This window comes from Lethenteron reissneri, chromosome 53 (genome assembly GCF_015708825.2).
Source record: "Lethenteron reissneri isolate LAM-NWPU_2019-01 chromosome 53, ASM1570882v1, whole genome shotgun sequence".
In the NCBI taxonomy this organism is placed as follows: domain Eukaryota; kingdom Metazoa; phylum Chordata; class Hyperoartia; order Petromyzontiformes; family Petromyzontidae; genus Lethenteron; species Lethenteron reissneri.
This window is the reverse complement of record NC_083831.1, coordinates 7526893-7549059: the sequence shown is the minus strand read 5'-3', so window position 1 is coordinate 7549059 and position 22167 is coordinate 7526893. Positions and strand designations below refer to the sequence as shown.

Genomic DNA, 22167 nt, shown 5'->3' with positions numbered 1-22167 from the left:
AGAGACACGCAAACTCCAAATATACAGCAGGCGTCAGGGTCGGGATCGAACCCACGCGCTCCTGCATACCAGGCGAGGGAGTTAACATATCTTAGCCACCGTGGCGCCCCTTAAATGTGGGCTTGGGCAGGACACGTCACGGCTAGGAGGTGCGTTGACCAGTGGTCAAGAATAACGAGAGAGAGTGGCAGCCGAGGAGTGGGACGCCCGCCGGGGAGACGGAGCGCTGACTCAGCAACGTGTGCAGTGATGGTGCTTGGTGGACTTTTTTGAAGTGTCGTCTTTAGTTTTGTTGTCCTTCCCCCGCACCTCCAACGAGTACGGTTGGCTACGTACGGTGCAAAAGAAGTTCAACGTACGCACGCACGCACACACGTGCGGGCAGGTCTTCATCCAGCGGCGGATCGAGCGTTGCACCGACGACGGCGTGCGAAATCGCCGCGCGGGTGCCAATTGAAAGTCACTTTCGACGCGGCGAACGCAAATTAAATTAAGCGTCTGCTGCGAGCGGGGGGTGTTGGGAACTTTTAATAACAAAGTGGGGCCGCGCATTCATCACGGACTGGGGGTGGAAACCCTCGCGCGCGCGCACGGCCCCAATATTCCTCCGAGCGTAGGCGCTATCTCGTCCCGTTGCAGATTTCGTAGCAAAAAAGAGAAAAAAAACTCCGCAGCAAGCGTTACGCTCTTGAATTTTAATGCATTTTCAGCGGTTAATATCTCACGCAGGGGGCAAGCGATAGAATTATTATGCTAACATATGAGGTAATGGAAGCGGTTCGTCTGAGTGGCTATAAGCGTGGGTGTTAAGGCGCCTATTGTTATCACCGAAAGACACCGTGCAGTATTTGCAACAACACCCAAAAAATTGTAACGGACAATACAAGCTACGCGTTGAGGGGGAGAAAAAAATATCAAAATGTACACGTCGGGTGTTTTTTTTACTTTTAGCACTGCATTAAATAGAACATTACATAAAGGGGGGTGGGGTGGGTGGACGAGCGGGGGGAGGGGAATATTCAAATTATGAACCGCGATTTAATGGAAAGAGATAATGCCTCGTGGAGGTGAAGTGACCGCGATGTTCAATGACTGCAACCGCCCTTCTCATTCTATAATTGCCACGTTTCAACTTGGCCTGCCAACATTCCGGTGTAACAGGCCGGAGTATATCCACAGGCCGTAGTATACCCGGGGTTAAAACGGCCTAGGCTAGATTATACCTGGGTATAGTATGGCCTAGGCCAATTTATACTCTGGGGTATATTATGGCCTAGGCCATATGATGCCCCTCTAGGCCAAATCATACCCCCATGAGCGATATACACATGAATTACTACATTTTTCCAACATTTTATTTAAAACTGTAAACACATAGATTTTGATTGCTTCAACCAGAAAAACTTAAATAATAACCCTAACCCTAAAAATGCTTCAATTGATCGAATTGAATTTCGATTTAAAGCTTTCGTGACTGCAGAGATTCATCTTCTTGGTTCTTTCGGTAAAGTCACGTAGAAGGGAAATAATAAAATAATAAAAATACAAAATACATATTACTTTATTATTTCCCTTCTACGTGACTTTAATAAATAAAACATTTTTTTTTATTTCCCTTCCACGTGACTTTACCGAAAGAACCAGGAAGATGATCAAATTGAGATTCTTACTTCCATTGATACGCTTTTTAGATATCGATTGAAGTTCGTTGTCGGCTGTTCTCTGTGTGGATAATTGCCTTTGAACTTTCACACTGGGCATGTTCTGGCCTGGAGGGGGTGTATGGTCTGGCCCAGTCTAGTTTAAACCCCCGGGGGGTAGAGTTTAGCCCAGGACACTTTATCTCCCCCGAGTATACTCTGTCCTGGGCCAAACTATAACCGGGTTTAATCGGGGCAGGGGTTATTTTAGCCTGTTACACCGGCACAAATTTCGATTTAAAGCTTTCGTGACTGCAGGGATTCATCTTCTTGGTTCTTTCGGTAAAGTCACGTAGAAAGGAAGTAATAAAATAATAAAAATAAAACATAATAAAATAAAATAATTCTCACGACGTTTCGGCTACAACGCAAGCAGCCGTCTTCACCTTAAGACTTCCCTTCTACGTGACTTTACCCAAAGAACCAAGAAGATACACCGGCACAGTTCGAGTGTTGCTGCTACGGTTTGGCCGGAGCGCAGTCTATTTCGTTGTTTAGTTTGTGTCGAGCTTTCTGTCTGTCTGTTGGGTTTTTATTTTTCCCCCCAACCGTGAAAAAGAAGCACGGTCAATTGCTCCGCGTGCGGAGTCTGAATCGGCCAAAGAGCCGTCGCGAAATTGTTTTGAATGATCGGAAGATTCCCAAAAGCTGTGCAGTCCAGTGACAGCGTTCGTGAGTTTCGGGGCTAGAGTTTAGGGTTACGATCACAATCGCGGACACACGATTCGGGGTGGCTAGAAGTACGGCGGTGCCACTGTTGGGCACGACCCCAGAGTTTCGCCCGTTCAATTCGATCTTCTGAAGCGACGGTTGCAAAAAATCACATTCCTGCCGAGGGAGCTGGTAGGAACGTTGGGTTGCTCGGTTAATGGCCTGCAGGGTCAACGGCGGCGTGGTGTATTCCGCAAATATGCCCGACTGTGAGGGCAGGCACAAGCCGGCGTGAGTAGGTTAAACGTTGAGTTTTATAAGGGCACCACGGGGTGACCAGCCTCTCCCCACCCAGCCCCACCCCTCCCACCCCCCACCCAGCCCCACCCTCCCCACCCAGCCCCTCCCCACCCTCCCCACCCAGTCCCTCCCCACCCTCCCCTCCCCACCCAGCCCCTCCCTCCCCACCCAGCCCCTCCCTGCACGACGGACGGACAGACACAATAATCCCCTGTGGGCTGGTGGAACCAGTGGGTTCCTACCGGTAACAAATGAATGGGCAATGTCTGCGTAAATCCACCGCACCGCCCCGAGTCCACGCAGCGGTGGCATTGGGTGCACGCCACAGCTAGTCGATCGGCGAGCCGCGCGTGGTGGGTGAGGTGTGGGTAACTCCCATCACTTTGATGATTTATCACCAACAGCGGCAATGCCCCTGAAACCACTGGAACAAACCCAATTGTGTTCCTGAATATCATCGATTACTGATATGAGCATGCCTCCCCCTTGCGATTCATCATATCATTACTGCATTGGTAAAATCTAATGTATTTATCATCGTCAGCCATGGTTGCATTTACTGCTGGATTAAGGTCACCGCAAGGCATTTCCCATCTGTCACAATCTTGCGAAGCCATGATCCACCCAGGTGCATCTTCTCGTAGGGCGATCTCTCTCCAATACGTCCCATTCCTGGGCTGTCAGCCTCACCAATGTTGTTGACCTTCAGCCAAATAATTCCTGTTCTTTGTGACGCGTTGCGCCATGGCACCACTCTGCATATAAAATGAATGCGAACGGCGTCTGAAAGAAATGCTTCTTTTATGTTACCCAAAACACTTGAGGTGCACCAAACACAGGCTGCATGCAAAATGAACCTTGCATTAGGTATGGATGGCCTGGTCTGGTAAACAAGCCATCCCCATAGGTGCGTGTTTCTATGCATTCAGGCCACCGCAAGTCATACAGACGCGTGTCTGGCAAACCGCGCCTTATTCTTTGCCCGCAGGTGTTTTGCTCTGCACATTTCCAGCGATGCGGTTTCACGAGCACCCGCGGTACGTACACACGCACGCGCCACGTCTGCGATTCTCCGGGAAGCTACCGTTGATTTATCGGGCAACGGCGGTGGATTGACCGTGGCTCGCGATGATGACAGGGATGGCTTTCGCGGGGGGGGGGGGGGGTTATGAAATTTTAAAAGGCAATTTGGAAACTTTTTTTCGGATTGTTCGGATTTATTTTGATGTGCTAATGCAGCATAGTCTACGTGCCAACGAAGGTCAGGGAAGGAGGGCGCGTGACAAAATCAAGCGATGCCACGTTTTCGTATAAATCCAAAAAAAACATTCGCTCCGGATAATCCAAAATTTTATTTCTAGGCCCTAATTTTCAGACCCTTTTCATTCGGATTTATCCGAAATTTGGTGCGTATCCAAATAAAATAATAAATGTTGAACTTTTTTCGCGCCGTACAAAGCCAACCATGCTAATCGGAGGTACAGTACATTAAAATAACACATGTATAACAATACTAATAAGTGTACACGTCCAGCCCTTTTGTCAATCAACTGCTAGATGAAGGCCTCCCCACGCCGTGCGGGTCGTGGGGGATGTGATTTCACAGCGCATTGCAGAGACCCTTTTCTGGAACAGGACCCAACCGTTCAGAGTTCCTGTTCAACCAAAAATCCGCTCGCCGTCTTCCTCGTCACCGGGGATGACATTCTTTTTCGAATGGCTAACCGTTCCCGAGTTTTTAAGCCACGATCGATCACACGTCTGCTCAAGACCTTGAAAGTAATAAAAAAAAATAACCTTCGGGGTGAGGTTCAGACCCAAAATATATATATAACAAACACGGAGACAAAGAAACTATTAATTTCCACGACCTGGTGCACCCATTGATCTCTGGACTGTTAGACCTGGACCCTTCCCGGCCACTGCCGTGCACATACACACAGACTGCAATCACAATTGCAAGAGAAAGCACTCGCTCCAGCACACACACTCACGCGCGTTAAAACAAAGACAAAGATCCCCCGTATAGCCTTAACAGACTGTTGGGGCAAGGCCAGCACGGCACATCACACCCGCCGCCTTTGTCTCTCCAGTGGCGATGTTTACACCCAGGTACTCAGATATTCGTCACCGATGTTGGCCATTGAGCGGGAATCGAACTCGGGTGACCGGGTTCCGCCAAGCTACCGCTCCCCACGGCACGCACACACACACACGCACACACACGCACACACACGCACACACACGCACACACGCACACACACGCACACACCAAGGGAGTTCAGCGGTGAGGGCCTGGCGCTGTGAACACGGCAACTGAATTGCAGCTCGTAGTGGAGAATCTGAGTGGGTTGCTCGGTGAGGTCCAGGGTGCAGGTGTGAGAGCAATGAGCTGTCAACCTGGATTTTATGAGTTCAAGTTCAGGTTTCTGCTTGCCTATCTCTCGCTCGCTCTTTCTCTCACTACCTCTCTCTCTCTCGAGTTTGTTCTCACGCTTGCTATTTGTCCCTTTCTCTCTCTCTCGCTTGTTATCTCCAGCCTCTTCTTGCTCGCTCTCTGACTCACTTTCTCTCTTGCTCACTTTTCTCACTCTCACACTCACTCACTCTCTCTCTCTGGCTCTTGCTCTGTCTCGCTCGGTCACTCGCTCTGTCCCACTCTCTGTTGCTCTCTCAGGAGGTTCGCCTTACTGGATTCGGAGCAATGAGCCAGCAACCACTGAAAAGTCAGGATGGAATCCACGCAGATGTCCTTGATTAAACCAGGTTGTGTTGTAGTTTGCAGACTTGGGGGTTAATTACACTCGTAATAGTTGCATTTGTTATAAATTGCAGTCACCGTCATCGTCGTCATCAGCCGTGGTCAATCCACTGCTGGATGAAGGCCCTCTCCACGCCGCTGCCATCTCTCACGATTCTTTCTGCGGCGTCGCAACAATTGTGACTGTAATTGGAGCCCGCAATTGCTGGCCACCGCTGTACAAATTGTAATTTTGTTTTTATCACGGAATCCCATGTCCGACAAGTACGCATGGAAACGACGCGTCGAATCGCCGACTAAAATCCATTCCAGTGTTGACGTTGCGCAACTTTGGATTGCGTGCGCGAGCATCCTAATCCGGTGTTGGTGGTGGTTCTGCACGTCTCGTGGAAGGGAAGTTGTTGTTGTTGTTGACCGTGCGCAAGGTTTCATGGAGCGAACGAAACTTACAGGGGACGAGAGATGGGGAAAACCACGAGACGTCATAAAAAAAGTCTTAAATCTCGTTTACACATCCGGTCACGGTCCAGAATTCGTAACAAATTCATCGGATATCTGGGCGGTTGTGTGACTTTTTATATTTCTAAAAGGCGGAATTGCAGTGGCGGTTCGATGGTCTCAGCATGGTCACCAATGACTCTCAGACAACGGGGGGTTACCGTGAAGTTCATTTGAATTAACATATTTTGATTTGTCCAAGGGGAGTAAGTGTAATTCATATTCGATCTTCCAAACCCCAATATTTTGTTCTAACTGCCACGCCTTGCATCGGTGTACTGCGATGTTACGCCATTGTTGTTCGCAGCAGCGTGCTGATAAGCTCTGCATGTGATTGGATGACATTAGTCACGTGCTCTGTCTGATTTAAGAGTTGCCTGTGATTGGATGGAATCCATCACATGCTCTGTTCGCTTTGTGCGTCATGTTCGTAGCAGCGTGCGGATTCGCCTCCTCGCCTGCTGTTGATTCCATCGAACGAGTCGTGTTCTTTGATTTGTGTTGTTATTTTTGTTTACAGTAGCCTGCTGATGTCGAGTTAGCGGCGATTGAACGGAGTCCATAATGGGTATATTTTAACCGTGTGTCTTTCTCTCATTCGCTGTCCTAATTTGTTCGTAAAAGCTTCAACAGTTTGTTTTTATCACGATCGTGCAATGGATGCGATAGTCGGAAGGGCGTTATCAAGCCTGTTGATTTCACCCACAAATATATATTGTGTAAAGCAGCACTCTTTTGAACTAAATCGTTCAATGGAAACCCGGTAAGATGCAATTAAAAACTATTTCGCACAATTCAGCCAGGAATAAAACGCGAATTGCTTGAGAAAGAACACAGCGAAACCACTCCGACAGTACTAGACGTTGGAGAGAAAGTCTTAAGTCTGGCTTTGAGTGCAGTGGATTAGCAAAGTGGCGTGTGTTGAAGTGCGTTGGGGCTTGCAACAAAGCCTTGCGTCGTTCTAGGTGATCTCCAGCAGTGCAAATCGGATATAATTGAAGAGGCTAGTTGTATCTTCATTTGTTGTAAAGAAATTGAAGTTGGTGTGCACCAACGGCGATTGTGTGTGTGTGTGTTTAGATCGAGTGCGTGTGTGCGCTGTAGGTTGTAAGAGGATTTTTTTATTGAAACTCGCAAATCAACCACGAAGATGCGCGATTGCCCCACCACATCCACGCAATTAAAAGGGGCAGCCACGCGAGAGATTTGTTTTTATTTCCCGGTTAATTTTTTTTTCTAATAAATGAGTCCGGATGCCTCCTGTGGGCATGCAACAGGCAATCGGAAGCTACGCTTGCTGCTGCTGCTGCTGTGCTTGCTGCTGGAGACACACAGGAGGCAAGGCGAGATCATAACCCAGAATCAGAATATGCATTTATACTGCAGGAATCAGATGAGCTATAATGCTCTTTTTTTAGAGATGTCCAGTAGGGGCACGGGGTAAGAACGTCACAAGAACAAACAATAGAAAAACACGATAGTGATGCAAAGTACAGGAAAGGTAAACAAACCATCCAAAACACACATATAGATACAACTAAACCATCCCCATCCTGCCAGGCAAAGCCCACTGAGGTATCAACTTATTTTTCAGAAGCGACCACAAATGATAGCTCAACAAAGTGGCACCATCATTCGGACATTAAACCACCAATAATCTCAATAATCTCAAAGAACGTTTCCAACTCATTACCCACTAAAAAAAAAAATTAACCCGTAAAAACAAAGTTTTTCACTATAGATCCTTTATATGCGTGGCATCGGTTTTATTTTATTATTCATTTCTGTTTTTCTTGATTAAGAGTTTCATTTTTATCACATTGGTATTTTAAATTAAATATTTTTTTAAAAATTCCTAAAAAGTGGAAAATTTTGGAATTTTTTTTTCACGAAAATAAATTGTCACGCACAACGAGTCTGTGTGCAAAATGTCAGCTCGATTGTATCACGGGAAGTGGGTTAAAAAACGACCGAAAGATTTGCACGGTCGTAAGCGCGCAAGCAAGCAAGCAAGTGAACTTAATATAAAGGATTTAAAAACCCTCCAACCACCTCTTACCCCAAAGCTGGATCACCAACTATGTTGGGGGGGGGGGGAGGAAGAGCAAAAAAAAAACCCGATTCTCGGTCCGTGCCTCGTGTTGTCCAGCACCGCGCCCGACGTTTCGCGCCGAGCATTCCTCTCGGCTCCTGAAGGAAGGTGCCCAACACGCAGCGGAGGGGAATCCTCGGGCGTTGTGCCCGAGCAACGTGGGGCACGAGACGGGCAGAAACGCACCCTTGGAGAGCCACCGCGCGGTCATAACGCCGCGCCGTTGTTCGTGAAACGTCGCGGCTCGGTCCTGCCAATGACTCCACGTGGCTATCTCCTCACCTCCCATGAGCCCCCCCCCCCCCCCCCCCCGCTAATGTGGCAAGCAGATGGAAGCACAGTAATGGAATTCTTCAACGTATCCGTGCGTGGCTTTAGGTGTTACTCCCTCATATGCGCTGGCTTTCTCCGGATAATTTGCTTTCTTCCTACGAGACATACATTCATAATTCCACTCCTACAAAAAAAGGTGGTGCTTAAAATTCAGCGAGGCTTTCCTGAATGTATTTCCTGAAGAAGCTTCCGGAACCTGGAGCGGAACGTCGGACAACACGCCGGAGTGCCGTCTAGCGTAGCTGCGACATCCTACGTATAAAAGGCCTCGTCGTAATTTTCGTCTGCGCAGCGCACACAATAATTCACGCGTGAACACTTCGCTTTGACTCATCCGCTCATGGCCACTGTCTCTTTGTCACCTCCCACAATCCCAGATCACAGACGACGTGGTGGTCTCTTCAGCCGAGTGTCCCTCTGACGACGAGGACCTTGAAGAGTGTCAGCCCAGCTCAGGTGAGACGTGAACTACCTCGCCTGATTTCCCTTTCTACCCCGCCACCACTTTTGTTCCCTTCATTTTCGCTCCTCTCCCTTGGCCTTCCCTTCCCCATGTTAAAGAAAAAACACAACTACGCTCTCACTCACGGTCCCTGCGTGAGTGGGGCAGAGAGGCCAACCCCCCCCCCCTTCCCAGAACCCAGGAGCACTGAGTTCCGTCTTTGTTCTGTGACATTTCTGTACTCTCCCCCCCCCCTCCACCACCACAACTTTGTTACGGTTTGTGACTTGCACCGCGTTCTTGTCAAAGTTTTACACTTAAAAAAAACGACCTCGACTGGTATGAAGGAGGTCGTGGGTTCGAGCACGGTGCTGACGCCTGATTAAGCGTTTCTCTCTCCCCGTGGACACGTGCCCCGGTTTTTATCCCTCCACATTCAGAATCGACATCACGCGTTTAAGAGTATTCGATTGCTCGACATTTCCACGTGATAAGCCACTTAGCTGAGCTATCATTTGTGGCCAGGTCGCATCTGAAAAAGAACTACGCAGCTCAGTGGGCCTTAACCGGTCAAATAAACACGATTTATTTTTCAATAGTTCTATATGTGTTGCCTGACAGCACGTGCGCCAGCAGTCTTGTGTAGGCTACCCGGGTGATCTTTGCCTTTGTGCGCGCCGCTTGCTGTGTTCGATGCGCGGCGGGTAAATCTCCGAAGTCACGTGGCCGCTACAATCACAAGGAGGAGGAGGCGCGTGCCGTCACACCGAACACCCCTGGCGCGCCATGTGTTTCAAGCCCTCTGGAAGCTTGCGAACATACGGGCGATTCCACGTTAACGGGACTACGAGAACGACGCCAGGCGTATTAGAGACGGGTGGTGAAATGTCGGGGGGCGGGGGGGTTGTGTAACAGCGCCAAATAACTGCGATGCAAGAACGTTTGGAAAAACGCTTTGAAATCTCAAATGGTGCTCGCGTGTGACAACGTTGCGAGTGTCAATGTCTGCGCCGCGTTTCCCTAATTCCGATGCCGTGGCATCGGGCGCGTTGAGAGCATTGGGTTCGCGAACGAGGCATCAGCCCGCTGATTGAAAGGAGGGTTCTTCAGCTCACGGCACGCACGGTCCGAGGGCGTAATTTCTCAGCGAACGTCTTCTCGGTGGTTCGCAGGCTTGAGTAAGGCATGCGAGAGTATCTTCTTGGTTTTTTCGGTAAAGTCACGTAGAAGAGAAGTAATAAAATAATAAAAATAAAACACAACGCAAGCAGCCGTCTTCAGGTGGAGAACAGGTCTGTCGAGAAGGCAGAGTCTGCAGAGTCTGCCTTCTCGACAAACCTGTTCTCCACCTGAAGACGACTGCTTGCGTTGTGGCCGAAACGTCGTGAGAATTATTTTGTTATGTTTTATTTGTATTATTTTATTACTTCCCTTCTACGTGACTTTACCGAAATAACCAAGAAGATGAATCCCTGCAGTCACGAAAGCTTTAAATCGAAAAATCATGTGAGAGTAGTCCCCACGGCCGTCGCGATGTGTTGTGCCGGACGGGGAGATTGTTTGCGGAGGCGGTGGAAGGGTGAATCTTTCCAACCCTAGCGTGCGGTTATATCCATTCTGCAGATTTTCGATTTAGCGCAACTGCACACCGTACAAGAATCAGCAGTCAGACTGGGCCAATATCATAATTATACGCCAAGACAAAAACCCATGGAACGCACGCAGTTACTGACGAACAAATCAAATCATGAGTGCATTTTGTAACTGTGCCTTGTATTGCAACGCAAGGGCACATGGTCCAACACCATGTGAGACTAGGCTCTAAGGAAAGCTGTCTCGGGTGTGGACCAATCAACTTCAAAGACAGTGCATATTATTATCAGAGTTATGTTTTTTTTGCATTATGACTGCAGGTATTGTGGTCTATGCAAACATGACTCCTTGTAAAAAAAGGTGTCAGTTTTGTTGCCAGATAAAAGGGTAAAAAAAACAATTATCAATTATCCTATAGCACATGGTTCGATCTGCGGTAGTTTAGCCATAGGTGGGCGATGTTTGCTTTCGTATTTCCTCAAGTTCGGTTCGGCAAATTTGTATCGTGACGCCGGCAAAAACCACGTGGCCAATCTTTTTTTGGTTTGTTTGTTTGTTAAGTTCTCGAATTGCATCAACTTGGTGTTTGAACGCGCGCTGTGGAGCAGACGGTGGCGCGCGTTTACGGTCGATACAAATTTTGCGAGATTTGTCCGAACCATGACTGCCGTGGGGTGTTTCAAGCCTCGAAACCCCCAACGACGAAGCCCTCGCTTGGATCAACGTCGCCACCCCCCCCCCCCCCCCCGGTACGTAACGTTCGAATCCCCAGCGTTGCCTCGCGAAAAAGTAATGAATGCTTATTGATAAAATGGCAAGAGGGGTGGTGGGTTTTTTGTTGTTGTAAAGTAAACCAAAAAATATTTTTTTCTTCGTTTGCCAAGGTATTTTTTTTCTCTCTCTCTCTCTCTCATTATTCCTCGAAAGAAAATGTTTTTTCGCAAAGAAGATAAGATCTGTCGCCGTATTTGAAGGGATTGATCCGCAGGCCCTTTATGTCATCCTCTATTTCGCAGGCGGAAAAGGCACAATAAGATCTCCTGGGGTGAGCTCGCGACGCTTCATTGTTTCATGTGACCCGCGCTAACTTTCCCCGCCTTGAGCGGCAGTGCAAATATTATTCAACGAGCAAAAATATATTTATTTTTGGGGAGGGGGGGGGGGTAAGTTTTTTGACGTGACATACAATCCGCACTGATTCCTGCCACTCGAGACATTTATTGTTCTTCAAACAAAAGTAAAATCATCTCTCTCTCGCTCTGTAAAAAAAAAATAGAGAAGAACAAGCGATTTATAGGAAAGACAGACAGAGAGCGAGCATCCCGTGTGTGTGTGTGTTCCTGCTGTACCCTACGTTGGCGCGTTCTGCGATGGGAGCGCAGAGGCTTTTTGCCGCAACTGTGCAGCATCTGCTAAACGCAAAGCATCTGAGAGATATGCCCTTTACGGAATCGCTTTGAATGTTCGTGCTGTATATATGTTAATGGCGGGCGTAGGAGGAAATGCACACGTCGGAGCGAAATATAAATCAGTTGTGGCTATTGGCGGTGAAATTTTTCGTATTTATTTTATGCAAGGAGTATACAGTTGATCATCGATTATCCGGCAATGCGCGATTTTCTGTACTCCAACATTATCCGGCGTTCCCGGACCGGCAAAACCGCTCCAAAGGCTGTACCCAGTCCGGCTTTTGGCACCGTATGCGTGACAAAAAAAATAGCTGCGCTTGATTTCAACGTCAAATATTATATAGAGTACATCCTGCACTACATATAACTTAAACAATGAAAATACCGCACGTATATGCACATTGCCCCATGCAGAATATTCGAGATTGGAGTGGAACGTACAGTACATACAGTCACTTTTAAAAGGCTATTTAATGTATATTTGTATGATGATGTGTGCCATTTAAACGAAATTGAAAACACGCAAAAAAAACATAATGTCATCCAAGAATGTGCAAAAACAATCTATTCTAAATCATGATGATTGGTGATTATCCGGCGTTTTCGAAAATTGGGCTTGCCCCCTCCATAGGCGCCGGATAATCGATTATCTCCTGTAGATGTGTAACACCGTTGGTGATCACAGACCCCAAACAAGGCCCAGAATAGTCCGCATATGTTTACTCTCAACCCTGCTCACCCCCATCACTTGGAGATCTGCCGCGCAGTTTCGATTTAAAGCTTTCGTGACTGCAGGGATTCATCTTCTTGGTTCTTTCGGTAAAGTCACGTAGAAGGGAAGTAATAAAATAATAAAAATAAAACATAACAAAATAATTCTCACGACGTTTCGGCCACAACGCAAGCAGCCGTCCTCAGGTGAAGACCAGGTCTGTCGGGGAGACAGCGTCTGAATGAAACACCACCAGACGCTGTCTCCCCGACAGACCTGGTCTTCACCTGAGGACGGCTGCTTGCGTTGTGGCCGAAACGTCGTGAGAATTATTTTATTATGTTTTATTTTTATTATTTTATTACTTCCCTTCTACGTGACTTTGCCGTGCAGTGTTTCGATCTTGCAGAGCTCACTCTCCAATAGCTTTAGTTTGAACTCTAGGCTCGCCCCCAGCCCATTGTTTCGAGCCAACAGCTTCACTTTGAACTCCATGACCACCTCCTAGCCCATGCCCCCTCCCCCACACTCACCCTGCCCCCCCGCAGCTATATAATACCTCGTCACAGCCATCTCTTAGGCATAATTCAGCGATTGTTTTTTCGCTGTTTGTCCCCACCTGAGGACGAACGCTTGTGTTGCGCCCGAAAAGGTCGTGACTTAATTGAGTTGTTTTCATTTTATTTTATTTTTACCTACGTGGCTTTACCGAAAAAAAAACAAAGAGTATGGATCCTTGCAGTCACGAAAACTTCAAATCTAGAATTAAGTTACGAAGTGACATATAAATAAAACATATACGGACAAATTTGCAAAAGCATCCAATTTCCTGCCTATGTTTCAACAAGAAATGCAAAGCTTGGGAAAGGCAGTAAAATCAACAAAAACAACAGTCCCAGACCACGGCAGGACAACGCACAATCCCCCAATAGAATTGCAACGTTCAAAAGTGTCTGGACAGAGTGCGAGGTGTCGATGAGACGACGCGATCAAGTTTGGTCAACCGGGGGTTTGGGTCCATCGCATGGGAGTAAGAGTCAATGAGTGAAGTTCACGCGAATAATCACACGTCACTTAATGAGAGCACAGCTACTGCTTGGTATCCCTCCGTCGTCGGCCAATGCCTCCTTCTGTTTTTTGTCTACTTGGCAGCCAAGAAAATATGCCAAGCACACATTTGGCACAAAATCACGCACACATCTGTTTGGCACTGTAATCACACGAGCTCATGTTGGTCTCTGGCTCAACAGCTGCCGGATTACAGTGGGCATTTATGATAGAGATGATGAGTGTGTTAATGATCATCACAACCCTTTATCCATCCACTGCTCGGATGAAGACATCCCCTCGCCGTGTCGGCCATGGCAGTTATGGGAGCTGCTCTAACATACTTCATGATAGGTTGGTTATTGGTTCTTGTAGGGGTGTTTGTGGGGACCAGAACGTGGTGAAGAGATGTAGCTACGAGATAAACACATTCATGCGGAGGGAGCTGGTAGCAACGTTGGGTTGCTCGGTCAATGGCCTGCAGGGTCAACGGCCAGGGCGTGGTGTATTCCGTAAATATGCCCCACTGTGAAGGCGGGCACAAGCCGGCGTGAGTATGTTAAACGTTGAGTTTTATAAGGGCACCACGGGGTGACCAGCCTCTCCCCACCCAGCCCCACCCCTCCCACCCCACCCTCCCCACCCTGCCCCTCCCCAACCTCCCCACCCAGCCCCTCCCCACCCTCCCCTCAGGCGGACGGACACAATAATCCCCTGTGGGCTGGTGGAACCATGAAGTATGTTAGAACCAGGTGGTTCCTACCAGTACCAACCCGGCTAAGCTGAGTTCAGTTTCCCGGCGACGGCCAGCATCAGCGGTGAGCAAGTGTCTGCACCAGTCCTGGTTTCCCCCGTACCTCCCTGTACCAAACCCAGAGTAACCACCGTGATTATCCTGTCCCGTCAAGCAAACCTCGCGAGCAACGTGGCGCAGGGAAGCCGTCATATCCAGCAGTGGATAAAGGGAGGTCGGTGTGTTTGAGGGTTGTTAAAAAACTAAACTGAGAAAGAGTAACTTGATAGTAATAATACTTGTGATTAATTCCTTTACCCGGGAGGGCTTTGGTGAGCCTTAAAGACTCTTTTTTCAGGGGGAATGTCCTGCTTGAAATATTCGTTGAGGTCTCCGTTTAGTATTTTATCCACGTGGTGTGAAAACCGGAGTTACTGAAGACGCGTATGTACGTACGTACGTTAAACTAGTTTCACACCGTACTGAGCCAATCGTGCTAATCGGAGGTACAGGGGAAGGACAACAAACTAAACACAAAACGCAGTTATAAAGAAATTAGTTTTCAATTTAGATTATTTCAAAGTGCATAGCTCCATTGGCTTCTTAATATCGGAAGGAAGAGCGTTCCAGACGGCCGCAGAAGCACATCTCAAAGCGCGTGATGCTGTGATCATCTTTGTTCGATGGCTCGCCAAAAGCCGCTTTTGTATGGATGACCGGAGTTCCAAAATGATATTCAAATTATAAGCTCATGTGAAACGTAGGTTAATTCATCAGGCCAAGTTGCGCAAACAGCACGGGAATTTAATAAACAATACAAACAAGATGGTAAAAATGAGACAAAATAATGTACTCTTATACTGATAGGTAAATCTCGATTTAAAGCTTTCGTGACTGCAGGGATTCATATTCTTGGTTCTTTCGGTAAAGTCACGTAGAAGGGAAATAGTAAAATAATAAAAGCAAAACATAATTAAATTAAATTCTCACGAGGTTTCGGCCACAACACAAGCAGCCGTCCTCAGGTGAAGAAACAGAGCTGTAGGACACTTTTTCCGACAGCTCTCTTCTTCACCTGAGGACGGCTGCTTGTGTTGTGGCAAAAACGTCGTGAGAATTTTATTTTATTATGTTTAATTTAGATTATTTTATTATTTCCCTTCTACGTGACTTTACCGAAAGAACCAAGAATATGATAGGTAAATATAATCTTCTTGGTTTTTTCGGTAAAGTCATGTAGAAGGGAAGTAATAAAATAATAAAAATAAAACATAATAAAATAATTCTCACGACGTTTCGAACATTCTTCACCTGAGGACGGTTGCTTGCGTTGTGGCCGAAACGTCGTGATAATTATTTTATTACGTTTTATTTTTTATTATTTTATTACTTCCCTTCTACGTGACTTTACCGAAAGAACCAAGAAGATGAATGCCTGCAGTCACGAAAGCTTTAAATCGAAAGGTAAATATAACATTTCCGAATCTCGGGAGCATAACAGAGCCCCTCCAGAAGCCTACTCTTCCACGCTGACCGGACGGCTTGGAAAAAAGAGGAACTAACCACACGTGTGTTAACATCCCCAGCAAGGTCGTATCTCTTGGGACTTCTCTTCACTTGATACAGATATTTTGCTGTGACAGTTTCACCTGAAGACGGAAGCTTGTGTTGCCTCCGAAACGTCGTAATTTTTTTGTTTTAATTTATTTTTATTAATTTTGATTTCATTTTTAAATCCTTTATATTAAGTTCGCTTGCTTGCTTAGGACCGTACAAATCTTTCGGTCGTTTTTTAACCCACTTCCCGTGATCCAATCGAGCTGACATTTTCCATACAGACTCGTTGTGCGTCACAATTAATGTTCGTGAAAAAATGTTTTTCCAAAATGTTACACTTTTTAGGACAAAAATATTATATTTAATTACCAATTGCTTAATGGTGCAATGCAATCATCTGACCCATATGACCCATAGGTGGCAGCCATCTCAATCCAGAGGACGAGATGACTCTAGCCGCCACGCATATAAAGGATTTATAGTGAAAAACTTTGTTTTTACGGGTTATACTTATTTACCTACGTGACTTTACCGAAAGAGCTAAGAGTATGACCACACGTGACCCACCACGCACACGACCTCTACCGGTCGACTGACGGTGGTGCTGCTCATTCAGAGTCGAACGCAACTGCCGACCGCACGTCTTTCCAAATCATAGCCGTGTTGGAGTTTGTGTATATCGTGAGATAACCACGGCTAACAAAAGAGCTTCGCAGATCGTCGGATTTCTCCCGGACAAATAAAGATTCGGATTCCGACAAAGATTCCCAACGTTACATGTTTAAAATCCCTGCGATGGCCCAAATTTAGTGCTCGGCACGATCAGCAGCACGCGGCGGATAAAGATCATCATCGTCATCATCATCGTCGTGATCGTCGTCGTTATCGTCACGATCCATGGGCAGAGAGCCCTTAGGTGTCACTTGCTCATCTCATCACTAGTTTCCACTTTCCTCCGTCTACTGTGCCAACACGCTCAAGTTAGTGGCCACATCTTTCTGGCACCTAATCTCCTACGATGTCGTTGTCAAGCCATTCTCTCTTGGGTCTTCCTCTCTTTCCGATCGCTTCCATTTTTCCGACACAACACACTTTGAATTTTAATTTTCCACTCCCCCCTCTCTGTCTCTCCTCCCTGGCTCCCCCCCTCTCTCTCTCTTGCCATTATGGCCTGTTGTTACAGCAGCCCTTTGCCCACTTCATCAGTTGTTTCTTGCTGTGGTTGTCACACCTGATGACGGACGCTTGTGTTGCGCCCGAAACGTCGTGATTAAATTTATTTCATTTTATACCTACGTGACTTTACCGAATGAACCTAAGAGTATGGTTTCCTGTTCTTGTCCATCCTACAAACGTGTCCAAATAGTGCCGGTTCGCTTCTCATCACCGCCTGCCTGCATGAGGTCTTCTTTGTTTTTCTTAAGTCTGCGTCCCTTTGTGTCCAGCTGAGACGCAACGGTGCCCTTCTGTAGCAATACATTTCAAGTGCCAATATCTGGTCTCTATTAAGTCGTTTTTTAACGTCCAAGTCTCGCAGGCAGTACAAAGCTGTACTGGGCACGCGTGTTCTTAAGATGAAGGGCATAACCAATGTCTAATTTATACACAGGAAAAGGAGGCTATGTTTGAATGAATTATGCAACCGCTTACAATCACGACGGCACGTCGCCCCAAGCTGTACTCGGCATATGCGGAGGCACTTGTCAATAACAACAACAACAACATTCTTAGGTGATAATAGATGCAAATAAACATGATAATTGTTTTTTTACCCTTCTATCTGGCAACAAAACTGACACCTTTTTTACAAGGAGTCATGTTTGCATAGACCACAATACCTGCAGTCGTAATGCAAACAAAAAACATAACTCTGTATGCACTGTCCTTGAAGTTGATTGGTCCACACCCGAGACAGACCAATCAACTTCAAGGACAGTGCACATTATCAGAGTTATGTTTTTTGTTTGCATTATGACTGCAGGTATTGTGGTCTATGCAAACATGACTCCTTGTAAAAAAAGTGTCAGTTTTGTTGCCAGATAGAAGGGTAAAAAAAACAATTATCATACTTTTTTACTGGCAAATGAGGTTCCAATGGTGTAAATAAACATGTTTGTATGATTCGTATACCCCCCTCGCCCCCGCCTCCGCCTTACCACACCGTTCGAAAATAAACGAGCGCACAATGCTAACCGCCGTAAGTCAACAGCTAAAGCTAACGACCACGTTGCCATTAAATTTTGAGAGGTCATTTTTTATCAAGCAACTTTCTTGTGCCTGGTGTGTTGACAATGCTTGTTTTTTTTGTTTTCAAATGGCTACAATAACTCCCCGCCCCCCCCACGGCCCCCCTCTGGTCTTCGCAACTGATAGCCTCACAGTGATGACATCACCTTTGCTCGTCTATTACTTAAGACCGAAACGGGAAGAATTCTCCACAATTCTGGCCATCGCCTGATGCAGCTGGTTGTTGTAATCACCAGCGGAACGTCACAGCACCCGAGTTGTAAATGCTGTGGGTTTACTCTGCAACACAGACCGGTGTGCCGAGGTAGTAACTAATTTGCACGTTTTGTTCACGTGACAAACCTTACCAATTGGCTGCATCGGGCGGTGGCGGGTTCATCGACACACATTCATATTTACGCGATTTACCCAAAAAAAACTTTGTTATGGATTGCCACGGCAGCTGTAACGATGGTGCAACGTTGTTTTTGTCCAACGAGCAGCTGTTAGCCAATCAGCAGGGTGTCCTCCCACCTCTTCCTAGACATCCAGCGTGGAAGAAGAGGAGGCCAAAACACCTGCTAGATGGAGGGTGCGGAAGTTCTCTCTGTTTGCCCTCTCTAATTGGGGAAGTCCTTCCGCCAGCAGGGGGTGTGAGCAAGCCATTGCAGGGCTGCGCCTGCACCTTTTCGTTGACATTCCGACTGTGCTGGTGGCATCGGTGTCACGGAGATGGAGATATTGACGCCGGGAACTCCGGCGCGAGCAGTTGCATCACTTCCCTGTTTGTCGAATGGCCGTGCTTCGAGGTGGCTAAGTAGAACTACTTCTCAAAGTCACTTCTAAAGATGTCTTTATCCACACAAGGGAGAGGACATTTTCATTTCCCTGCCATTATTTTTTTTTTAAGTCTCAGAGCTTGGAATTCGGCCAATTTAATTGAAAAATCTCATTTAATGTGATGGGGGGGGGGGGGTGGGGGTTGTGCAGTCATTGGTGACTGGACTGAGAACATCAACGGCATCTTATCAACTCGCCACACTTGAGAGCCCAGTTTATGCACGGGTGGCCGTACACACTTAAGCCCAGATCCTCAGGAGTGTCAGCTTCATTATTCTCAATCCCTGAGACGCTCGGCCCGTGTCTGATTTAGCGTAGATGGTTGTTGTTGTTAGCCGCCTGAACAAATTTGATGCGGGTAGAAAGTTAGTGCGGCCGCGGTCCAACCAAATGGTAGAGGCTTTGCCCTGCTGCCACCTTCGGGGGAGGGCTTACAAAAGTGTGCCATTCGTGGACCCCTCTGGGCAATCTCAAAAAAATCTGCGAAGAGCAACTGCAATTGATTGGTCTAAATGTATTAGCAGCGCGCGAGTGAGTGAGTGAGTATTGAGCAGAATTGCTTATGACGGGGCCCGGTATTAACGAAGACAATTTATGGCGAGCTCTGCTGGGAAGGGCCCGGGGCGTGGGATAGATGAGGTCTGATTGGAAGAAGTCTGAATGGACGAGGTCTGATTGGACGATGTATAATTGGACGAGGTCTAATTGGACGATGTTTGATTGGACGAGGTCTGAATGGATGATGGATGAGGTCTGATTGGTCGAGGTCTGGCCAGGTGGTTCAGCCAATCATCGCTCTGTGATTGATAGAAAAACAAACGAGTGTCACTTTGTCAGCAATCACGAGTGGTTGTTCTGTGGAGAGACTCGCCACCCCCGCCGTAGGAATGTGGAGCATCCACCACTGGGCTCAGGGCTCTAAACCAGAAGATGATCACCACCTCAGTGGCCACAGTGGCTAGGAGATGTTAACTGCCTCGCCTGGTATGGAGGAGGTCGTGGGTTCGATATCAGACCTGACGCCTGTTGTATATTTTGAGTTTGCATGCTTTTCCCGTGGTTGCGTGGATTTTTCTCCAGGTCCTCCGGTTTTTCCCCCTCCACATTTAGAAACACGCGTTTAGAGTATTCAGCTGCTATAAGCTTCCACGTGATAAGCCACTTTCGTTGAGCTGTCACGTGTGGCCAGGTCGCTTCTGAAAAAGAGTTACGTAGCTCAGTGGACCTTACCTGGTAAAAGAAATCAAATGTGTGCACGTATGTACGTTGAATTTCTTTCGCAGCGTATGTAGCCAACCATGCGGGGGAGAAGGACAATAAACTCAACACAATAAGTATGGCGAGCGGTGTCGTTCAGCCAACGTTCTATCAGCTTGGAGTATTGGTCCATAGACAACGCCAGTGGCAATTGGTATCTTTAGCTGACCTGGGACCTTGGTGTGTCAACTGAGAATAAGAGGAGTACACAGGTCAGTGGAGTGTCAATAGCAAGGCCATCAGAACTCAGAAGACAAAGGCAGGGGAGGCACGCGCGCGCACGCGTGTGTGTGTGTGTTGCTAGTGTAGTAAGTATATGGAGGCTTGATGACAGGATCGGAGGCACACTTATTTATTACACCAACACAGTTAATTACAGGTCACTGGGCTACAGGGATTTCTCGACAGCTAACCCCTCTAACCTATACCAATTCCTCCACTACGGGACTAGGGGAGGCTATCTGTCCCAGCTTGGTTAAGCTGGGATCCCGGCTCCCTGAGTCACCAGACCAGCTTCGTCTGGGCTCTCGGGGCCACGCCACCGGCTTGCCCTGGTCGGCCCTTATAAGGACAGCGAGCCAGGGGAGCTCTGGGGCCTACACTAGCTGGTCTTCCGTCTTCTCTGGTTATAGCTGAGTCCCGACTCCCGAGCCTTTCGGCTCATCACCTTTTATAGGACTTGCCCCCAAGGGGGGGGGGCCCGTGGGGGATACACATGCGGACGTCGGTGCGAGCGCCACCCTTGTGTACGGCCGTAACCCCGCCCCTTGTGTTTGTTGGCCATCCGTGGCCATGCATAATCACACCTCAACATTCGTAGACATGCGCAATTACACCTCTACATCACCCCCCCCTGTACAGCTCGCAGCCGTCCCCGGCTGCAAAAAAAAAAAATCAGAATAAAGGTGCATCCCTCACAAAAACCCCGTGTGTGCCTCGCGTAATTTTTAACAAGAACAAGAACAACGAGAGGAAGAGAGAGAGAGAGAAAAAAAATATAACCCGACGCACCCCCCCCCCGGATAACACCCCAAAACCAACATATATATACACTCCGGACGTCACCTTTCCCATCGTCCGCAAGGCCCCCCAACGGCCGACCTCACAACACCCCTCCCCTTTTGTCCGCCAGGCCCCCCAACGGCCGACCTCACAAAAGTCTGCGCGTTTTGGCGCGCGTTCTCGCGGCGGGTCCGTCACAAGGGCCCGTCCCGGCACGCTCAGTGACGGTTGTTGACGGTCCGGGTGCAAGAGGGTCAGGCTCCGCTGCCGAGTGACCCCCGACCCCTCCGGGAGGGGTTGGTGGGCGTGGGCCCGTCACTCCTGTTTCACCTGGGGGCGGAACAGTTGGCGTCAGGTTAGGCGAGTGCAGCGACGACGGGGAGTCGGCGACACCCTCACACGTTTGGCCATGCGTGTGTGTGTGTGAACCCCGGGGCGGCGTGACGAATGGTTTTAACCTTGAGGGGTGCACATACCACCGGCGCCTCCCCCATTTGACGCGAACACATTGCGGCCGCAAAACCTGCACGACCTCCACTGGCCCCCGCCACGGCCGTACCAATTTCGACGAGGTTGCCAGCGGCACCTGAGGACAGTGCAACCACGCCCTGTCCCCTGGTACCCATTTGACCACCTGCACCCGCCCCAACCGAAGCCTCTCGTTCGCCTTCTGGCGGAGTTCAGAATTTTGCACGGCCGCTTCCCGCGCCTCAGACAATTGAGCGATGTTAAATTTAACGTGTTCGGACAACTTAGACTTCGCCTGGAGCGCCGAGAGCTTCAGCTGGGTCGCCACAGGAGGGTTAACTTCGCGCCCATACATTAAAAAGAAAGGGGAAAATCCGGTGGCCGCATGGGGAGCCATTCTGTAGGCCTGCAACACACCGGCTATGCGGAGGTCCCAATCCGTCTGGGATACCGACACCTGCTGGGACAGCATGGACGTGATGGTCCGATGCAGCCGTTCCACCATCCCGTCAGTTTGTGGGTGATACGGAGAGGTCCGAACCTTCT

At 48.1% G+C, this 22167-nt stretch overlaps 1 protein-coding gene across 1 annotated transcript in view; it reads left to right on the top strand.

The window, feature by feature from the left end:
- LOC133356281 (neurexin-1-beta-like) overlaps positions 1–22167 on the top strand; it is a 589715-nt gene that overhangs the window by 533312 nt on the left and 34236 nt on the right. The window contains exon 6 of the mRNA XM_061573704.1: positions 8713–8791. Coding sequence (XP_061429688.1) covers positions 8713–8791 — 79 coding nt within the window. The remainder of the gene's footprint in view (positions 1–8712; positions 8792–22167) is intronic.